The sequence below is a fragment of the Vicugna pacos genome, chromosome 3 (genome assembly GCF_048564905.1).
Source record: "Vicugna pacos chromosome 3, VicPac4, whole genome shotgun sequence".
NCBI classification, from domain to species: domain Eukaryota; kingdom Metazoa; phylum Chordata; class Mammalia; order Artiodactyla; family Camelidae; genus Vicugna; species Vicugna pacos.
Genome location: NC_132989.1, coordinates 70,751,594 through 70,774,407, shown reverse-complemented (window position 1 = coordinate 70,774,407; position 22,814 = coordinate 70,751,594). Strand labels below are relative to the sequence as shown.

The 22,814-nt window shown below is 45.2% G+C and overlaps 1 protein-coding gene across 1 annotated transcript in view; it reads left to right on the top strand.

The window, feature by feature from the left end:
• The window catches only part of ANKDD1B (ankyrin repeat and death domain containing 1B), a 59,863-nt gene that overhangs the window by 33,830 nt on the left and 3,219 nt on the right, over positions 1-22,814 (top strand). Inside the window, 6 exon segments of the mRNA XM_072951844.1 lie at positions 306-404; positions 10,479-10,577; positions 13,171-13,269; positions 15,771-15,869; positions 17,712-17,807; positions 21,241-21,442. Of these exon segments, the coding sequence (XP_072807945.1) occupies positions 306-404; positions 10,479-10,577; positions 13,171-13,269; positions 15,771-15,869; positions 17,712-17,807; positions 21,241-21,442 (694 nt within the window).

Genomic DNA, 22,814 nt, shown 5'->3' with positions numbered 1-22,814 from the left:
GTTTGCCTTCCCAAAGGTTATATGGGAAAAAGGTTTTGTCCCACTTTTTGCTAGCAAATGAGCAGCAAAGGTAGGGCAAGGAGCATGGATGATTTTTTCTCTACTGCTTCAAACAGCTATGTATTTTCATTTAAAAGTTTTAAAAAATTATGAATTTCACTTACAGCTGTGGATAACATGGCCCATACTCTGGCCACAGCTTTAATCAAAATAATACCTCCCCAGAAGCCCCACAGCAGCCCAGACTATGGGAGGGGGTGTTCCTCGCTGCAGTGGAATCTACCACGGGTGTGTCTGTGTTGCAGGAGGTGAACGCTGCCCTGCACCTCGCAGCAAAGAATGGTCACAGCCCTGCAGTCCGGGTGCTGCTCACCCAGTGACAAGAAGTAAATGAGACCAATGAGGTATGTGGAGGTGCTCATTACAGGTGGACATGAGGCTCAAAAGTGGAAAGGTGGGAGGAACAGCTTTCAAGAAAGGAAAAGGAAGCAAACAAAAATGTTAGTGCCACAGGGTGTACAATGTGATGCTAAAAGATTTCTATTTTTTCTTTAAAGTAACCCACAGAAGTTCGTTTGTTAACCCATTCATTTATCCACCCATACCTCCAGGAGCTATTTAATATGTGCTCTATGCTAGGTAGACTGTGTATTCTTATTCTAGAAGCCTACAGGGCAAGAAGGTCATAAAAAAAATTCATGTATTGAGCTAAATGCCCTAATAGATGTATGTACACTGTGCTGTGGGAACACAGAGGAAAATACCCAGACTTCACAGAGGGGGTGGTATATTGTCTGGGTCTGGACATTGGAATGGGCGCAAGGGTAGAGTATTCCAGACAAGGGAAGAGCCTGTGTAAAGGAACCAAGGCGAGAAAGAGCACGATGTTGTCCTGGGAAAGAGAGCTGTGGGGTGGCAGGAATGAAGGGTGGGTGGGTCAGGAAAGGTGGCTGCTCAGTGGACCATGGCAGAGAGATGATGAAAGGTGGTGCTTACCAGGAGGAGGGTTTGGCTCTAACTTGTTGGCAGTAGAGACCTTGAAGTGTTTTAAGCAGCAAACAGGGGTGGGATCCATCTTGGGTGTAGGCAGGTAGCTGTCAGAGTGGTTTGAAGGGGGGAATTGGTGCTTGGAGGGGCTGGAGGTGGGGAGTCTCAGTCAGGTGACCACGGACGTGGCTGAAGCCCGAGCTCCGGAGAGCCTGTCACAGGCAGCAAACAGGATGAGGTGATAGGAGGGGGCAGAGGCTTGTGTCCAGGGATGAGGGAGAGGGAAGACTTTCTGACCCCCAGCTCTCTGGCTTGGACTGTGGGAGGGTCGGGTACCATCCCTGAGCTGTGCAGCACAGGGGAGGAGAGGGTGAACGAGGTCGGTAATGAGGGTTTGGATGGGCTCACTCTGAGGCATCTGGGATGAGGGGGTATATTCAGGTGGAGGGCAGCAGGGAGATAGAAACTGGGCCTGGGGTTCAGTAGAGAAGCTGGGTGGCTGTGGAGGCAGACTTGTGAGTCACCTTTTAACCTCCGGGTCAGTGCCTGTGGGGCTGGCTCTTTGGAAACTCAGGCAAGGGGAGTCCTCTTGGACCTCATAGTTCAATGTTCTGATAAATTCTAACTTGACGCCTCTCCTGAGAGATACTTCTAGAAGTAATATCATAATCACTTAATGTAAGACACCATTGCTTGTGGGGCACATCATTGTTTTATGTAACACTAAGAAAAAATAATGCTGCCAATTAAACTATGACACACAAAAAAGCTTTCTTTTCAGTTAGAATATTTTATACCTATTGAAAGAGTTTTTAGATTTTCATCTTAGAATTTTTTTTTTATCACACCCATGTAGAGGAACAGATAAGCGAGGCAAGCTGGTTAAGTATTCGTGTAATTCACACATTGAGTTCAAGTCTTCTAAATCACTTTCTTACTCAGAGTCTTGATGTCCTTGCCTTTCCCAACAACATTTTCCCTTCTGTGCCTTCAAGGGCGCTTGTGAGGCAGTGTTTCTTCAAAGGCTGCCTTGCCGTAGTTCCTGAGATTTTCTTCTAAGCCACTGACACAGATTCTGGTTTAATGCACATCACAAGCGATGACAGCTGTGTCACGTCTGCTACCTGCTGGGCTGAGATTGTGAGCTACATCCTGATCTCAGTTCTGTTAGCAAGAGAAGCAGTATCTGACCTAGAGTTGGTGAAGTATGACCATCAAAATAGCCACAGTGTAGCCATAAGTGGGCAACATAATGAAGACTGAAGGCTCTCAAAGTGGACATGTGTGATGCCTGGGAAAAGTCAGTATTCCCTTTGGACCAGAGAGGCCCATTAGCCTGGTCCCATGCATCCCTGGACTGGGGCACACACAGATGAAAAGCAGGGCTCCGACTGCTTGGGTCTGATCCTGGCTCCATCACTCCGGCTGGATGATCGTGGGCATGTTACTTGGCCCCCCGGAGCCTCAGTTTCCTCATCTGTCAAATAGCCTCATAAGGCCATGATGAGGTTTAAAATGAAAGGCTGCGCTGCACCCTTAGTACAGGGAAGAGTGCCTGGCACGGGCTAAGTATGTAACAAATCGTATCCGTTGTTATCACTGGTGTCATCTTGTGCAGTAAGTGGGGTCATGGTTGTCATTGGCATCAGTGGTATATAGCATTGTCATCCTCCTTTTTTCTCTTCCAGTTCCTGGGAGAATGTAAGCCAGACTTTCAGCTGAGGATCAGGGACAAAAATAGAGCCTTCATTTGTTTATTTTTATGTGTGTGACCATCTGGCATTGTGATGATCAGGTTGAATTGGTTTAACTTAGGGAAGATTCTGGGAGTTTGGTCTTGAATAAAAGTTATGAATGATGTGTGGGAAACTCAAAAGACCATGAATCACCTGGGGTAAATCTTCGGCGTGATTGCCCTTCGCAAATCGATACAGAGATCCAGTCCGATAGTCACAGGATTTAGCTTAAAGTTCTAGTCGTTCTTGCCCTGCTGTTTTCATGCTTTACCACTGGAATGTGTGCACTTGGATTTCATCCACCTTTTAGCTATTTTTGAGTCAGAGCACACTGGGGAAAAGTCATAAAGTCCAACAAAGTGTAACTGCAGATTATGATAGGTCTCATTTGCACAAAGTCAAGTATCTAGTGATAATATTAGCCTTTTGGATAAGGTCCACAGTGTTCACACAGCGTTGGGCTGCCTCCGTTTCTTTACATAGGTTCTTGCCAGACCAGTTGGAGTGACTCAAGGGACTATGCTCTGCAGCAGTGGTCTCCAAACATTCTTGGTAGCAAACTCATACCAGTAAAGAAACTCACATGGACCTAATCACATGTACATTTATAATTAAATCAATATATTATAAAACATGCCAGAAAAGTAAAATTTAAAGATTGAGATAAAAATATACATAAATGGCAATTCTCATATTTTCTCTACATTGAAACATCGGATGTATTTTCCTTCCAGTTTTCTTTGTGTTCCTATGCATATGTACTTTTAGTGGCTGCCCAGAATTCATTGAACTATTCTTTGGCACTTGGATGTTTAGGTTTTGTTCAGTTTTTATTATTAAAGTGATGCTGTCACGGACTTCCTTGTATGTAAACTTTAGTCTGTGTTCTTCACTGTTTCCTTTGAGTATATCCTTTGAGGTAGGATTGCTGGGTCAACGATACGAATGTTTATTAGGCTCCTGATATAGATTAAAGACATGGATTCTTTCCTTCACAATTTTTGCAAAAATTTTTCCACTGGGGTTTGCCTTTTGGCATCTCTTTTCCTGGAAAGCAAGAAGTCAGATGACGAGGAGAAATTCCTTTGTCGCAGAGGGCTGTCCCAGGCACCCAGGTGAAGCGGCCACCATAGGACTTTTCCATCTTGGTAGGATAGGATCATTGGTCCTGGGTTCTTCTGTTCCTTTTAATGTGATTGTTCGTACCTAATTGGCTGTGAGTAAAGCTTTCTGAACTTATCCTAATGCAGAATAGTGTCCAAGGCCAGAAGTGGTTAGGACATGGGGAAGGAATTTTGCATTTCTTCCTACTATTTTTAGGAAAGAATCTGCATGAGGAGGGGGAAATTTCCAAGTTATGTGAGACCAGTTCCTTCTTTTCTATGTTTTGGCCTAAACTCACCTTATACTACTAGTGTTTATCATGGTGAGTTTCAGAAAACTTGATTACAGAGGGAGGGTATTACATTTTTTTGTATGTGACATACAATATTTTAAATCAGTTTTAAAAGTTACAGCTGTACTTGGCACAAATGTGCTTCTATTTCTGTATGTTTCATACTGCATTATAGTTCCTCATTCCCGTGGTTATCTTTCCTAACAGGCTGTTACCTTCTTGTGGCAGGGTCTGTATCCTAGTCATCTTCCCAGTCCCAATGCCTGCCAGTGCCTGCTGGACACTAGGTGTCTCATAAATGTTTGTCAGATTAATTAGTAAAGCTTAAAAGTATGAGCGGTACAGGGAAAGCCTGAAAGGAGGCAGCATGACAGAGTAGTTAAGAATGCAGGCTTTGGAGCCAAGCAGCTGGACTTGCATATTAGCTTTGCCACTTTTCAGCTGAGGCTTAGTTTCTTTATCTATAAAATGGATATAATAACCCTGACCTCATAGAGCTGTTGTGCAGTTTAACTGTGCCAAAGCATACAATCTTGGCAGTATAAGTTGGCACATAGATGCTCAATAAATGCAATCCATTAAGAGTAATGCACCAAAGACATAGAAAAAGCATGCTGTTTCTCAGGTAATTTCATTCCATGCCAAGGGGCAATTAATTTTAACTGTTTTTTCCCTTTTGTTAGAATGGCGAAACACCGTTCTTCCTAGCTGTTGAAGGAGGTCGTGAAGAATGCAGCAAAGTGCTCTTGGCAGCTGGAAGTGATATCAACATTCCAAGTAAAGTATGTGCTCCATGCCTGCTCACTCACACAGGGAGGGGGACTTGAAATGTTCTTTGGGTAATCTGGTCCTGGGCTGGGCTTTTGTAAAATGAAGCCAGTCCCTCAGTAATCATAGGGGTTTGGTTCAAGGACCCGCCCGGGGATACCAAAATCTTGGAATGCTCAAGTCCCTTCTATAAAATGGCATAATAGAGTCGTTGTCCGTGGTTCTGGATCTGAGGCTTCAAACAACCATATTCAACCTGTGATTGGTTGAATCTGCCAGTGCAGAACCTGGGTTAGGGGTTTGGAGGGCTGACTTTTGCTTACTTTGGGACAAGAATTAATGATTTACCTCTGATATTCCCGTATTAACTTTTCCTCAAAAACAATGCCATTCTTAATTATTTGGGGCAGGAATAATTGAAAACAGGGCCAAAGTAGCTGGTAGTTGTCACTTCTCAAATACAGAGACACTCCTACCCTACTTTTTCTACCTTATACATGGTAGATGTGGAAAAAATATTAACGTAATGTGTGAAAACCCAAGTGGTCAGTCTGGAGCCTGAAGAAGACAGGGTGGTGCCTTCTTTTAAATACAAAATAGTTTGGTGCTAAGATCCTTTGACACTTACCTTCATTTTTCAGATGAGAAAACTAGAATTTAGAAAAGGCAAGGAACTCATCCAGGATCATACAGCCATTGAATGAAAGTGCAAGGATTCAAGCTCAGAGCCTGAGATTCTAAGTGCTGAATAGCCTTGTCTTCAAATGGTTTTACTTTTTCTATTTTTCTAATGAATTTTAAATTAGAAGGAAAATAACAAAAAATCTGAATAGTACCAAAGGGTATATGATGAAAAATATTTTATTCCAACTCCCCATCTCAATTTCATTTCCTCAGAACTAATATTATTAATAGTTGATTTAATCTTGCAGGAATTTTCCATGCAGTCACTTGGAAAATGTGGTTAAACACATGCACATATACTTACTGACCCCACATAAATGGTAGGTAGCTCACCGTCTCTATGTATGCATACATATACGTACATTTATATACACACCTGTCCACATATGTATATACTGCTCTGCACGTTGGTCGTTTTACTTGCCAGTGTCTATGCATATATCTATCTTGGAGATCTCACCATATTAGCACAGTATATACACAGTTCCTTTTCAAAAAGTGTAAAGTTAAACACAAGAATTAAGAATGAAGTCCCAAACCGGGAACGTTTTATAACCTTGTATTCTGCTCGCAGGAGTGTATGCTTATTTAACCCGTCTGAAAAGCAATTTGTCTCTTTCTATTCATCCATGTTTGGGAAATTATGTTAAGGCAATAATCTAAAAGCGGAGGAAGCTCTGTGTATTAGAATAGATGTTAAAGTTACCACCGATAGCCAAGAATTAGATATAACCTATAAGGGCAACAAAAGGTCAGGGAAGGCTAAAAAAAGTTTGGTGAACCTATTTCTATTATGATAAATACTAAATATACTGCCATATAGAAAAATATTCATTCATGATAGAACACTAATTGAAAAGACAGTATGTGTTTGTACATGTGTTTGTCACTGTATAAAATTTGTAAAAAAATGGACAAGTTTGCAAGAGAAAATAGAAAATGAAGCTAGTGTGAGGTGATTCCACTGATGCTGCAAGATTATTCAGGCCATAAGTGAATGCAACGTTAAGAATTCATGGGGCCCAGGAAATATTCAGGATATGGAGAGCGGTGCTGTTTTTCTGTCATTGCCTGGGTGCCTCTCAGCCCTGGGTCTGCAGCCACCCTGGAAGGAGTCCCTGGAAAGGCCTCCCTCATTAGCAGGATCCTGCTGGGCTCACTCCTGTCAGCTCACTGCATTGCTCTGTGCCCTCCCTCCGTCACTCCCTTTAATTATTTGGCCCTCTGAGGGGATTTGCTTTCTAATGGCTTTCACATGCTCATGTTCTCCCCACCCTGCTAGGACGGCAGGCTCCACGTTGTCCACATCCTTATGGCCTCGACCTCATCCAGGCAGCCTGGAAATTGTCCTGAGTTCATTTTTCAGCTTTTGTATTATCTTGAGTCTCATTAGCACACTTCCTGGATCAGCAGCCTCAGAACCCCGACTGCTGTCCACACCTGTCTCCGCCCCACCCAGTGAAGACCCCAGGGAAACGGGCAGCTTGAAGGAAGAAGCCAGCAGCCTGGACACACACCCAGGGCATGTGAGACTCATTTTGCTTCCACATCTGTGGGGGATTACTGTGTTTGGTCTTGAAAATGCTTCACCCACTGACACTGATTAGCCCTGGGCTCCAGGAGCCTGTGCCCCCACCCCGACTAAGGGAGGGCGTCAAGGCTGAGTCATTTTTGTGGAAGTGCCTGGAGAGAGATTATGGCATTAGCTGCCTCTGGAGGCTTCCCCTCTTTGTGCTAAGGGGAGTGGCTGCCCAGAGTGTGGGCAGCGGGATGTCTTCAGGGCCTTCCTAGCCGCCCCAGGTCTAGTGAAGACGTCTGGAGACCCTAAGAACTCTGTATTTCCGGAGGCCCTACTCTGACATCTTACCAAATATTTGTAAATGCCCCCAGATTGCCTATTAAATATATCTTTTTTTGCTGTAAATTATTTTTAAAGGCATTTTTATCTGTGCTTTTACAATTATTTGCATATGATAAACTCCCCTAATGTATGATTGACTCTGATTTCTTAGAACTCCGTGCACACTTGAGAATTTGAGGGAGGTGAAAAAATTGACCCTACATATTGTTTACAAATGTAATGAATATCTTATGAATATTACATTTAACAATCAATGAAGTATGAATATGTCTATTAAATATTTATTGACTTCAATTTCATGATTTTCTTTTAGTATCTTAAAACAGATTTTTTTTTAAGATTTCAGGTATTTCTTTGGCTTTTAAAAACTCTATATGCTATATACACTGTACCTGGAATGCCTCATGGGTGAAATGGCACAGACTGCTACAGCTCTTTCTGCTATAGGGTTCCTGGCTTTGGCATCTCACAGACTTATTTCCGCTTCACATCTTCCCGCTGCGGGGCACTGCCCATCATTCTAAGCTCAGTCTAAATGCCACCCTATCCACTCAGCCTTTCTGATCACTCAGTGCAAAGTACCTGTCCAGTCATGCTGTTTTACTTCTCACTGTAGCACATACCACTAGCAGATACTGTTCTTCTAATAACGCCTAGAATCTAATAAATGGGTTTGTTCTAAATCTGCTGAGTTACTGATCTACCAGTCTACCATCTATAGATCAGTTGACCGTCCACCCCGACTGGAGTATAACATCCGAGATCTTGTCGGTCTAGGCATATCCCACCCCCAACTATCTAACACAGGGCCTGACACATAATAAGTACTCGATAATTTTTTGTGGAATGAATGTAATGATCGTTATGATTACTGTACACGTTTACTCTCTCATTTATTTTCCCAGTATTGTTGTTTGAGAGAAAGAAGTAGGATGGTGTGGCAGGTGGAATAATGGCCCCCAAAGATGTTTGCATAATCGTCCTCGGAACCTGTGAGTATGCGAGGTCCCACAGCAAGGGGGAGCTAAGATTGCTCATTATCTGACCTTACAGTGAGAGCAGCCTGGATTATCCAGGTGAGCCTACTGTGATCACAAGGGTCCTTTAAAGCAGAAGGAGGAGGCCGTCAGGGAGGTCAGAGCGATGCGATGTGAGAAGGACTCAGCATACTATCGCTGACTTTGAGGATGGAGGAAGGGGACCATGAGCCAGAGGATATGGGTGGCTGCTACAAACTGAAAGAAGCAATGAAATGGATTCCCCTTAAAGCCTGCAGAAAGGCCTTTGTTTTAGCCCAGCGAGACCTTTTTCAGACTTCCGACCTCCAGAACTGTGAGATAATACACTGGTATTGTTTAAGGCACTAAATTTGTGGTAATTTGTTATTAGCAGCAATAGAAAACTAGTAATATAGGTGGTTATGTCATTTTTACAGAGGAAGACATAGAGGCCCGTCCCTGAGAGGCCATTCATTCAATGTCATATAGGCATTTAGTATCAGCTCAAGCTGGACTCCAGTTGGCCAGAGTGCGTATCATTCCTGTGAACATTTGTACCGTTTATCTGTGGTTCATAACAAACCAACCCAAAGCACAGTGGCATTACTGTCTTCCATGGCTCTGACGGTTGACTGAGCTCAGCTGGGGAATTCTTAACATTGGATCAGCTGTGTGGTTGCAGTCAGATACTGGCCAGGATTTCAGTTATTTGCAGGCTTACCTACGTGGATGTCCACAGTGGCCCACTCACAGGCCGGGCAGTTGAGGTTGGCCATCAGCTGGGGCTCTTGACCGGAGCACCTGCATGTGGCGTCTGCATGTGCCTTGGCCTTCTCGCAGCGTGGCAGCTGGCTTCCATGTTGTAGGGAGCAGAAGCCGCCAGGCCAGTTAGGGGCCTCACTGGAACCAGCGTACTATCACTTCTGCCATGTTCTGTTAGTCAGAGCAGTTACAGGGTCCACCCCAATTCAAGGGGATGTAGAGATAAACCCCACTGCTTGATAGGGAGTGGCAGGGTCACACTGCGGAGGAGCGGATTGGATGGCACATACTTATGCAGCCGTTTCAGAAAAAAGTAATATCCTGTGGCATCCTTATCCTGAGGATCTGAAAGTACCTTGTAGCAATCTTGCAATTACAGCCGTCCCTCAATATCCATGGGGGATTGGTTCCAGGACCTGGCTCAGATACCAAAATCAAGTCCCTTATATAAAATGCACGGTATTGGCATGTAGCCTGGGCACAGCCTCCTGTGTAAATGCTGTGTAAATAGTTGCCAGCACATGAGCAAATCCAAGTTTTGCTTTTTGGCACTTCCTGGAATTTTTTCCCCAAATATTTTCGATCCATGGTTGATTGAATTCACAGATGCAGAGTCCGTGGATACAGGGGCCCAACTGTAATCAATCAGTAACTATTCATTGGAGTTTGTCTTATTGCAGGGCACCATGCTAGGCCTGTTGGAGGGCGGCAGGATAATGAAGAGTAGACCCTGACCTGAGCACTTTGCCATCTAGTGTGAGCACTAAGTGAGGATATTTGAGCAGGAGCCGGGGAGGCAGCTGGTAGCAGAGTGAAGGAGAGGAACTAAAAGGGTTGAGTAGAAGGACTGTGAGGAAATCTGCTTTGAGGCCGTCTCTGCAAAGGGGAGGGTTGCTAGTGAATGGTCAGGGCAGGAGAGTATTGGGGCATTTCCTGGGGCCAATACCAAATTCAGTTGTTTCAGCTCAAGAAGGGGGTTTGTAGGGTGTATGGAAAGGAGACTGGCCCTAGTCCGTTTTGTACTTCCTGGAGAAGGTGGCAGGTTTAATTCATACTTGCCTGAGGCATGTGTTTTCTCTAGGACTTTGACTCTTTTATGGGAGATACCTAGAAGCAACAGAGAGCCCCACCTCTCCACCCAAATAATCAGAAACATGTGGATTTTCTTTTCTAAGAAGTCTTACTATTACGTTGTATCAATTGATTACTAGTGGGGAACTTCAGAAAGCAGGCTGGACTCTAATGGGGGTCCCTCCCTGCCTTCTCTCTCCACCTGTCTCCTGCAGCTCAGTATCAGTGCTTTGCAGACAGCAGCCCGGAATGGCCATACACCCCTTGTCAGCTTTCTTCTCAGTGACAACGTTGATCTGCACCAGAAGGTGGACGTGAGTCTATTACGGTAACACGGGCTTTGGTTCTGGCTCTGTGAGGCTGGCTGTGCCGGGAGATGCTCCTTGGTGGATACATGTGGGGCGGGGTGTGGGGAGGAGGTTTTCACCAAGGAGGGATTCTTTCGGGGAGGGCTGACCGATTTCTTTTGGAGACTGAGTTTTACTCTTGAGAAGTAAGATCTGAGGGATGAATTTTAGAAAGTCATTGAAGTTCCTGAACAAAACGAAATCTTTGTGTTTTAAGTATTTATATTTGCTGCCATTAAACTTTCTCATGTGTCTAGAGAGGCCATTCGTGTATTAAAGTTACCAGTCTGGGGAAATGATGAAGCTGTTGTAAATGAGAAGGAGAATGATTATTTTTTCTCCCCCATCACCGAGCGGTCTTGTTTTTCTTTTGAAAGTCAGTCCTTTATACTGATTTAGGTTTTTTGAAGTTTTAATTGGCTTTGGTAGAATTAACAGAGGTCCTTTGTGGTGGAATTAGATGGAGAAGCACTCCTCTGTTTTTAACTCTACTTTCAGTTCTCCTGAGAAAATAGTTTTTTCTTTCATCCTGCTTAGCCATTACTATTTATTGTATCAGCTTGAGAGGAGGGATGTGATTAAACCATGATTGGTAGTTTTCGGAGAATGGTGTGAGGGGAATTGGCTCTGAACTTGCCTGGTCCGTCCAAGCATGCTTCCTGTTTCTCAGGAGGGACTGGGCCCCAGCAAGGCTGGTGGTCCCAGCGGGAAGGGCACTGTCTGTGTCCCTGGGACCAGGGATATGTTCTCTTCTTTCATGCTTAGTGCCTCTAGAAAGTTCTCCTCGAGCAGAAGCGGCCCGCACAGAAAGGCTTCCCCTGCCACTGCCCTCTCTCCTACCCCTCTCCGATTTCCCTTGCTCACTCTTGGACAGTCTGCAGCCATGGCGTCCCATCTGCCCTTTTCCTTCTCCTCTGGGTGCTGGTGAATCCCTTGCCAACTCACTGCATCTCTATTCCATCCATCTACCCCTGTTTCCTGGGAAGGAGCCTGGTGCTGATGTTGGAGGCAGGAAGATCTGGGTTCAGATCCTATCTCTGCCACTTCCTAGTTTTGATGCCTCATGGAACTGATTTAACTTCTGTGCCTCCTGTATCAAGTGGGGAATGGAAGACCTAACTGCTGTTAGGTAGTTGTGAATGAAAAGCTATTAGCCCAGTGTCTGAAAGAGTGTGAACTGTTGGGGATGTGAGCGTGTGGTAAGTACCATCAGGAGAATGTGTTGGATGTGCGTAACTGATGCTGAGTAGTGTCCCCTATTGCGACTGAGCAGTGCTGCGCCCGGTCCTCACCACCCGTCCTCACGGCGTCTGCCCTCCCTCTCTCCACTCGCTCTGCTTCTCAGCTCACCTCCTGCTCCCCCGTAGTCTCACTGGATCTGCTGCTCCTGCTCTTTCCCACCTGTGCCCCTGCCCCCTCCTCCCCACCGGATGCCTGGCACCTCGCTCCCTCTTATACCTTAACTGTGTTCTCACCTTTTTCCCCCTCGTAGCTGCCTTTTCTTCCCCCAGAGACACGTTTTCTCTAGAGCCTCCCCGGGCCAGTGGCAGCAGTGGGAATGAGGCAGCAGGGGGCTGTGTGTGACCGTGGCGGTGGGCACTGAGCCTGGCAGGGCTGGGCGGGGTCGGAAGCCCACAGTGGAGGTGGCTAAGCGTGTGGCTGGAAGATGGGTGCTTTAGCCACAAAAAAGGAGGAAAGGGGAGCAGGCTGCAGGGCTTGGTGAACACACTATGGGAGGCCTGAGCGCGAGCAGTGCCCCTGGGTGAGGGGGGCCTTAGTCCCACAACTGCCTCTAGGGAGAAAGAGCCTTAGATCAGAGCAACTTGGGAAATGCTGAACGCGAATGTTGCTCCTTGCTTGTGGCTATTCCCACTGCGCTTTAAAGGCTGTGAGAAGTCCTGCAGTGAAGCCTGTTTAATACTTTCTTAGCCTTCATATTTAAGCTCAAATGTCAGTTCTTCAGGAAGGCTTTTTCTGACCTCTAGAAAGGCTGGCCCTTTGCCCACCCCATATACACTCTCATACTACTCTCTGCTTTTCCTCCAAGCACTTATCACAATTTGTAAATGTATATTTATTTTGGGGGGGTATCCTTGATTTATTTTTTTAATGGAGGTACTGGGGATTGAACCCAGGACCTCGTGCCTGCTAAGCATGCGCTCTACCACTGAGCTGTACCCTCCCCCCACAAACTGTATATTTATTTTGTGACTTAAAAAAAAATCAGTATTTGCTTACCTTACTAGATGGAAAGATTCCTGAGAGTGAGTCAGGTTCACCGCTGGATCCCTAACATCCTGAAAAGAGCCTGGCCCATAGTATGTGCTCATTGTCAAGTTCCAGAATGAATAAAGTGGGAAAGCTGATTGCTGGTGGGCAGGTTTGCTGTAGAGCCTTGGGATGGAAATGACGGCAAAGACTTAACTAAGGGCCCTCCACTGTGCCTGGCAGTGCTGGAATTCAGGAGATGATCAGGAAACACCTGCTGAATGAGTTGCCTTTTGATCTGAATGATGAAACAAGAATCGATTGAATTTGAAATTTTCATTTCTTTCTGCAGCCTAAGGAGTCCCCTCTTCATTTAGCTGTTATCAACAACCATATTACAGTGGTGAACAGCTTAATAAGTGCACAGCATGATATTGATGTCTTAAATCAGGTAAGCTGGGCAAATCAGAACCTGGAGAGTCCATTTTTTTGTTTCAATGCAGTATGTGTTTAGGGAGCGTTTCAATCAAGTTCAAGGTGCTCTAAAGATTGCTGGGAGTAATAGGCACATTCTTTTTTTAATCATTTTCTGTAACCCCCACTCCCACTTGCATACACTATTTTGTCTTTTTCAAACACACAACTGGGATTCAGCCCCTGCATTATTAAACTGTTCACATTTAACAGGCCCAGTATTTCTGATAGATAAACAGTAGCTCAGAGGTAAATTGCCAGAGGCTCTAAATTAAATCAAAAGATACTCCCCCAGTGTGAAATGTTGTAATTAACAGGGAGTCCTTCTCCACAAGAAGGAAGCTTTGTTTTTATATTATAGACAGTAAATGTGTCATCTTTTTGCCCAAAGGCAAAAGAGACCTCTTGGAATTTAAAAGAAAAATCACTATGAATTCAATCCACTGGAGCAGAACTAAACACCCCATCAAAGGCATCCAGCACTGGCTGGAAATGGAAATACTGAGGTGAAGGAGTAAAGAGGATGGGGGTGGGTGCTGTCTGAGCCAGGGCCTGCTCTGGGATGAGCTGCCCTCCTCCAGAGGTTGGAAGTGGGAAGAAAAACCCTTGGGAGACTCCTCCCTCCTTCTTGGCTGCCTCTTCCCAGAGAATCTTCAGCTGTGCCCCCCAGGTTTCCTCATCTGTACCCAGGGCACTGACTCAGATGTCTGCAGTCTGCTCCACCTCCAGCCCGTGATGTCACCGGGGCCGCATCTGAATGGGGGCTTCACTCCCCTCTGTCCCTTCCTTCCCTGGGGACCTTCCTCCTCCCCTGTCTTCTACTATCCCAAAAGTTTGGGGGAAGAAATTCTTGTTACTAAATACATGTATGTATTCAACTATGTTAATGCCACAAATCTTGCCTCCTGGGCAGAATCTTTGCTCCACACGTGGACAGCTCTCTGTGTGATTCCGATTTCACCGGAACTGGCTAATCCACTTGAGTGAAGGAGGGCTCACTAGGCTGCCACTCAGTTACAGAACTAGACTTTATTATGTATGTTTTTTGTTGGATTAGGAATATGCAGAATGTATAAAAATAAGAAGACATAAATAAGCTAAAAACTTACAATTTGCTTGTAATCCCCTCAAAGAAAGAGAACTCTTGTTAACGTTTTGGTGCATTTCCTGCCTTCTAGACTTCTAGCAGTGTGGGCAGTGAGATTTTATGGGTGTTTGATGTATGACACTTCTGTCTCTGATCCATATTGGTATAGGTCCTTGTTAGGTTTGTCACTCAGTGTAAGTTCGACATCTCAGATAATGAGCCCCCAGAGGGGCACATCACCATCTAAAAGTGGGTCTTTAATAAATGCTTTTTGACATTAATTGTGTTAACATCCCAGGCAGGTTGGCCCTGTGCTGTAGTAGGAAGAGCCGTGGGCTGGATGCCATTGCCCAGCTGTGTGACCCTGGGGAAGTTGCTTCCTCTCTCTGATTCAGGGCTTGGGCTAAATCATAACCACTGTTCCTTTCTGCCCTGATATTTTAAGAAGTGTCTCCACATCAGTATTCCTTTTGGTGGGAGGTTAAGATGAGTGATTTTTTTTTGTGATTTCATATAATTCTCTGAAACACTCTTATCCTCTTGACAGGAAAACGATTATTCCAGAAAGAATAATTCCAGAAAAGTTAGAAGTCTTGCACTCCTTTACATAAAATGATGTAGGAAATTTACAAAATAAAGAAAAGCATCAAGAAGGCAGTAAAAATAACCTCCAACGCCTCCATCTAGACATTATCATTCTTCACATCACTAATACATTTCCTTCCCTTTCTCTATTTTTATATATAAATTGAGCTCAGCTAGATATAATGTTGTTTCCTAAGGTTTTTAATATTGCATCTTAAGCATTTTTTAATTTAAAAAAAAATCTTTAAAATCACTTTTTATTGTGATGAAATACACATAACACAAAATTTACCATTTTTATGTGTACAGTTTAGTGGCATTAAGTACATTCACAGTGTATATAACCATCACATCCATCTCCAGAACTTTGTCTTCCCAACCTGAAACTTTGTACTCCTTAAACAACTCCTCATTCCTATTCCTCCTGCCCAGAAACCACTGTTTTACTTTGTCTCTATAAACCTGATTACTCTAGGTACTTTCTATTGAAATCATCTAAAAAAAAATCATTTGGAATGGTTATCAACTATTTCAGTGTGTGGATATACCTTAATTTATCTCATAAGTTTCCTTATTAAACATACAACTTCCAATTTTTCACTGTTATAAATAACACTACAATGAATGTCCCCGTAGGAACTGCATCTCATGAAAGATGTACCTATTTAAAAATATGTGACCTTATCTGTTTTCCCTCTGCCTGTGTAGAACACCTCTGCTTTCACTTGACCTTTTCACTATGCAAGCTTTTTTTTTTTTTTCTCTTTAACATGCTTGGATTCTCTTTTTGAAATTTCCCATGGCAGAGGCAGCAAACCCCTTTGCACATAGCTGCTGATCTTGGAAATGTGGAACTGGTGGAGACCCTGCTGAAGGCGGTCTGTGACCTGAAGGTTATTGATAAGGTGAGTGCATGACCTTCGCTCTGCTCAGCCCAGCTGGGTGCTGAGTCCTCCCTGCTGGCTGTGAGCCTTGAGGGGCAGCGTCAGTGTGTCCCTTGTGAAATGGGCACAAACTAGGGAAACCTTGCTCTTGATAGTCAGTGAAACATCCCAATTTTGACTGAGTTGTGTTGATAAGAAGATGTGGTTCCACAGGCTCAGCTGTGGGAGGGTTAGGTTGCAGCTTTACTGAAAGGTGTGAAAGACGCCTACCATGTCTTAGAGGCCAGGCGCTCACACGCACATCTTACTTCAGTCCTCGCGCCTCCTCTGTGAGGTGAACAAGCATGTGCAGAGAGAAGGTGCAGCTTCCCCTTCCTGGTGTTGGCCCACACTGTTCATCAGCTCCACGCACCCCTAGTTCTCAGGGCAAACCTGCGTCCTCCTGGTCTATTCAGAACCACACATTTCTCGTTTGTGGGGTTTTACTTTTCTCTGTATGTCAGCTTTTTAAATGAGCTCTTTTCTTTTTTTCTGATCATGAAAGTAACACAACTTGGAAAACATAGCAAAGCATGGGGAGGGAAAACCCAGCTGCCCGTAACCCCATCACGCAGGTGGAATCCCACCAGCGGTAACGTCCGTTAGCAGTCAGCGTTAGTATTAACACTTAGCGTGAGTGGTTTCTTCTCATGCTTTCTTTTGTCCTTTATTCTGCTCTCTCAGTAACACTTAGCACCTCCAGGGCAGTCTTGTGAGTGGAGAATCTAGAGCACTGGGCAGAGAACTCACGTTGGGCCCTCAGCGTGAGGGGGCTGGATATTCCAGGGAACATGTCAGGGCTACAACTTGACTCCGTTTTCAAAACAGAAGCCGCAGTTTCCACAGTCTGATTCCCCAGACCTTCCTTCTCCTCCTCCTCCATTCTCCTCCAGGTTTGGCACCTGGTTGGCACCCAGGACATATGTAATTATTGAATAAAAACTACCCTTTCTACTTGCTGCCACAGTTTTTACCAAAGATAAGTGATTATTTCTAAGACTGAATTAAGATCTGGGTGGGGAAAAAGGAAGGTTTGGTGTAAAGTTGACTCCCCCTGTCCTCTGGGCCTGAGGCGTCACAGAGCTCCCCGAGGGCCACCCACCCTCACCAGCACAAGTATTTAGGTTTCTGTTCCAGCTACACTGCCTGGGAAGGTTTTCCTAGGAGCTTGAAACCTCTGGCTCTCAGAATGCTGCCTTCCTAAAATAGGCTAATTATGGTGATTCAAATGGCTTTACAAGCCGGAATTTAGATAACGTACAATTAGAGGCTTGCTAAATGCCTGCAAAGTGCAGTTCTTCCTAATTTCATTACTGTCTCTTTTGATTGGAATCTGATTACTTTCAACCCTAATTTTCAAGATCACCTGGGTCCTAGTGACTGGACTAACAGTCAAATCATTTGAATTGGTGGTAGTTGGACCTCACAGATACTCAGCCATGCGACAGTTACTGGGATAAATTTCTAGATCCCTTCGCATGGAAACATGGGCTTCGAAGATTGGAACTTCTCCTGGAGTTATCTCTGAGTATTCATTAATTATCTTCAGGATCCTAGAGTAGATTCTTCATGGATCAATATCTAGTGTCTCTTGGGCAATTACCATGTGCCACACATAGTCCCAAGGGCCCTGTGTGCATTATCACTTACCCCTCACCACTACACAGGGGTAGTTCTTGAGACTCAGTGAAGCTGGGGACGGGCCCAGTTTCACCCTGCAAGGAAGCAGGAGGGTCAGGATTTGAACCCAGGCCCCCTTGTTCCAAAGCGAGAGCTCCTAACTGGTAGGCCCCATTGCCTGACGCTGTCACTTTTGACTTTTAGCACGGGAAGACTGCCCTGGCCCTGGCCGCCAGGAGCAACCACAGCCTCGTTGTGGACATGCTCATTAAAGCCGAGCACTACTGCGCCTGGAGAGAGGTGAGGAAGGACGACTGCAGCTCAGCAGGGGCCTCTTCTGCACCCCCTTTTCTCCCGAGCAGTGTGGGGGTCCGTGTAGTTCTTTCTTCTGCTCTAGTGGGCAGGGCCCTGGTCAGAGCAGTTATAGCTGTCTCTTCTGTCCTGTGCCGTCCCATTCATGGTGTGAACAGCTGCCTCTCTTCCTCCCTTCCTTTGTCAGCACCAGTGGTCAGAACTGCGTGTGTCTGGGCCAAGCAGGCCAGTCCACGTGGGCTCTGAACAGCCAGGCGTGCGTGCCCCGGGGGTTGGCTCCCGGCTGTGCCCGCTGTCACACAGCCTCTGGCTGCGGTCCCTTCTGGAAGCTCCCGGCCCCACATTCTGCTGAGGGATAAGCAAGTTCATATTTACAGTTCTGCAGTTTTCCACACAGCCCTGTGCCGGCTCCCCAGCACTCAGGCATTCTGTGACAGCCACCAGAACCCTGTTCATCTTGAGAATACAAAACCTGCCTCCGAGACATTCCTTGCCTGCCTTCGTTAATACTCCCTGTGACAGCTGCCTCTCACGCAGCTTCTCAGTAGACCGCCCTCCCCTCCAAGGCTCAGTTTCTTTACCAGATACCACCCTCCATTTCTAGTAGGCGTTGTCATCCTAGGCTGATGTCCGCCCTGGTCCAATAGGCTCGAGCCAGAATCTAGGTCCTAGTCCCTCACCTGTCTACCCCTGAGGAGCCCCGAGCCCAGATGACTGTCTAATTCGCCAGTCCTGGGAAATTTCCCTTAAATCCTTGAGGCAAAATGCATCGATTTGCCTCCTTGCTCGCAGTCCTATTTAATTGGCTCAGTAGTCCTGGTATATGTGGATCATTTTAAAGGTCACACTGACCTCTGCAAACTTTTCTTACTTGCCTGTAAAACAAAATTAAACCAAACAACATTTGACGCCTAGAGTTCTGTTTCATCTCCTCCTTCCTTCTCCTCTGATTTCTACTCCTTCTCCTTTTGCCTCTTTGTCCTTGTCTTAGCCTCGTTCTCATCTTCTAAGATCATCATTGTATTTTACTGAGGATGACTTACCCAAGTTCCATCTTTTCTCTAGCTCTTTAAATTGTAGTTTTCACATTTTCTCTAAAAAGTAGGAATATTCATTGGTTCTATTTTTAATGCCTGTTAGCATTTTAAGAGATGAATAAGCCTTCTTTCCTAACAAATCTTTAAGATGTGAGAGTTAGATGAACTTTGAAAATCATAAATAATGCATAAATATAGCTGAAGTAGGCTCCCAGCAATGTGCAGAGTTGTTAACCCTGGTGACAGCTGGGAACCTGCGGTCTGGAATGGGAGGAAGATTTGTTTTTTAATATATATTGTTAAAAAGCTTCCTAAAGGGTATGTTTTCAACAAATCAAAAAATGCATTTATTGTTGTTATTTAAAATTCTCTTTGTTATTAAACAAGTTTATATTCTGGCCTAATGTAAAATGGTTCCTAATGAAAAGATTGAAGAGGTGATTGAAATTTCCTCTCTCATATCTGTTTATCTATCTGCCTAGCCACCCAATCATCCGTCATTTAATTCAGCGGTTCAGAGGCAAATGGGAGCTTCCTAAAATCCGGCTTATGCTATTTTTTTTCATTTTTCAGTTTTGTTAGGTAGAATTGTTACAATTTGACTGCACATAGACAATATATTGCATGTAAATACATATATACAATATATTGCACATATTTTTTTAAATTTATATATATGTACTGTTCATTGTTTCTAAGAATGTTTAGAGCTTTAGCTTTTTAAACTTACATAGTTATGAAAGGAATAACTGGCTTATGGTATTTTAATGTCAACTAGTCCAGGCTTATATTATTCCTGCAAATTGTTCAGTGCTTTGTGGGCAAGCTATTAATTCTTCTTCTGACTGTTGAAAAAAACCTGGTCTTTCAAAGTCCCTGGCCCTTCACTATGGAAGCCTGAAGGGACTGCCTCGCCCAATCCTGGAATGTACAAAGCTCGCATGATTCTCAAAGAAATAAAAATGCTATGATGCAGAGCCGAAAGCAGAGGCATTTTGCACTCCTCCCTTTAGTTGGTGGTGTCTGGGGCTTTGATATTCCTGGATGGAACACTTCCAGGAGATGGAATGAGGAGAAAAGGGAAAGTACAGTGCTTGCAGCTCCCAAGCTTGGGCGCCTCTACTCTCGGCCTGACCTCTTTTAGGACTTCCCGGGAGCCGGACGCAGGGGGAGTAGTGCGAGCTTGGGGTGGACACGACCCTGCATTCTAGACCCTGAAACAATTATGGGAAATTCACACCTCTCATTCCTTTCCCAACTTCTGTGCACAAAGTCCAGATGCTAGAGAAAGGCCTTCCCCTTGCCCTTGACCAAGTTTCCCAGGGGTTGGTAGACCTTCTGGAGGAGATTGCTGATGCTGTGAAGGGTGCGGGCTGATCCGTGATGGGGGCTGGGGCACAAGCCCCACCACGTTCTCCTCACGAGTCTTGAAAACCAGGTCCCCATACCCTTTTAGTGCACTTCCTGCCCCAGCAGTGAGTCCTGTCTTGCTGTTCAGACTATCTTTCATTAAGATCCACTTTTATGTAAATGAAAGATGAGAATAGATGGGAAGCACCAGGCCTCTAGGTGGGCTGTGTGAGCTGTGTGTCCCTAACCGATTGGCACCTCCGGAGGGAGGCTCGTCTGGAGCTTGACATGTGCCTGACAGATGCAGCACTAGGAAGGCATGACACCTGCCTTCACTTTGAGATTTTCTCCAGTTTTTTGGGTTGGATTCTGTAGGACTCTGGTGGATTCTTAAAAAAAGTTCAAAAGGAACCTTTGAAAAATCAGAAAACAAGAATCAGTTAAGGCACGGTGGTGTTGGGCTGAGCCTGGCTGCCCTGCTGTTCATACAAAGTGACATGGACCCCTGTCCTCTCCAGTCCTTGGCCCCAGAGTTAGGCTCCTCATTTGCTCTCCTCACACTCACCAGAGAGCAGGACGAAGTGAGGGACCAGCTATGGGGTCTAAAAAAGAGTACATTCAGTCTCGGCTCCCTGAAACTTTGATACAAGAAAACCAAACACCCAAGGGAAGGGAAAGGAATATCAGTAGAAAGTAAGGCCTTTAAAGATGCATTTGTTACTGTGACATTTCCTTAGCCAAGGCACCCCCTCTGTTTTCTGTTGGGGTGGCCAGCAGGCTGGGATAGAGGCACAGGATGCAGCATGGCACAATCCCTCACATTTCCTGTGTCAGACAGACAGTACTCCAGCTTCTTATTTCAGACATCTGCCTCTGTCTTAGATGACAAAAAGGATCCAGTTACAATATTGAAAACATAGTCGCGGTTACCGCTGTAGGGGTTCTATCTGAAAAAATACATACGAATATCCTCTGAAATAAGGCAACAGGTAGAAAGTGTCTGACATCATCTGTTACTGTTACCTTCAACCTAGGAGCGTGGGGAGAACGTCAGGGACCCACCCACCAGCTTTACTCTGACGTTCAAGCAAGACCACAGTCCGGAGACCAGGCACATTCGCAGTCTCCTCTGGGACCTGGCTTACCATCAGCTGAAGGCCAGCGAGTGGCAGAGGCTGGCCCGTTTGTGGCACTTTACAGACGCCCAGATCAGAGCCATCGAGGAGCAGCGGGCAGGTGAGCACGGCCCGGCGAGGTGGGCAGGCAGCATCCGTGTTAAAAGAGCCCTCCTTCCGGATGCATGTCTTCCAAGTGGGTGCCCTGGGCTTACAATAAGGGGCAGATGGCAGGGGCCCAGGAGTGGGGACAGTTAGTTTAGGACCACAAAGGTGACTGAGGACCTTGAGACTGCCAGTACTCACAGGAATTTGCAGGAGACTGAGGTTTGCAAAGGATGATTACTTTTACTGAGCCATGTTAAAAGATGCCATTTTAGCCTAAAAGGAAATTAACTGAATTGGGCACCAAGGAAGCCAGGATTTAACAGTCGGCTTGTCACTCCTGAGTTCTCGAGCTCCTTGAGATTGTCCTGGGGTGAATGGGTCCACTCCCTAACAAAAGGCTCACTGGTTAGGGCTTCCACTCCAGAGAGGAATCCCTTTAACCACGCCTGGGGCAAGAGGTTCTTGTGGGACATGGCCTTGGTGAGACCTGCTGTGCCATGAGAGATGTGGAGGACGCAAACTCACGACTGTCTTGGTTGGAGGAGTCCAAGTCATGGAATCGTTTCAGCCAGACTCCGGCTGTTAGTGAGGTTGGGTCAACTGGAGTCCTTAGCTTTACTTTTTTATGATTTGACTCAAACCTAGGAAGTATAGAAAGTTTGTTTGCATTATCAATTAATTAGCATTAAAGACAAAGAAACAAACCCTTTTATTGGCAAAACTTTCTGCTCAGAGGGCTGTCCTTCCACGTCTGTCATGAGATGTGAACGAGTCCCATGCCTGTGGGGGATGGGGTGGGTGATTCACATTACTGGTGGCTGGGGATTGGAGACAGCAGAGCCACTGCCCATGGGCACATGCTGCTTACACCACACAGACAAGTAGACTATGGCACTTGTTATGGCTAATTCTAAGGATACATTTCCATGTGAAAAAAAGGAAGACAGTACATTAAAAATGTTGAATATTGACTAAAAAGTTTCTAAAAAAGATTTCTTTTGTATTACGATTTCTCCGTGTGGCTAATTAGGCATATAGTGTCCTGTGAAGTTTTTAGAAAGATGGAGTTGCTTTCTGGAAATCTCTCTTGACTAAAAACAATGATTTGGAAATACAGAGTGCCTTCAGAGGACTTGTCATCAGGAGAAGGGGAGTTGGAAGTGTCTCATTCACGAATGAGGGAGTGCCTAGGGGGTGTGGAGCTGTGCCCGGTGAGGGACACATCGGCTCTGTAAGCCATGGTGCATGTTTGATGGAGCTGGTAACCTAGCTGGTGTGGTAAGAGTAACATTCACAGTCCAATGAATTCCGTTGTAACCCAGGGTTAAGCTTTTGGCACCAATGAGTTGGTGGGCCTCTGAGCAAAGGAGTGGCTCATTGATGGT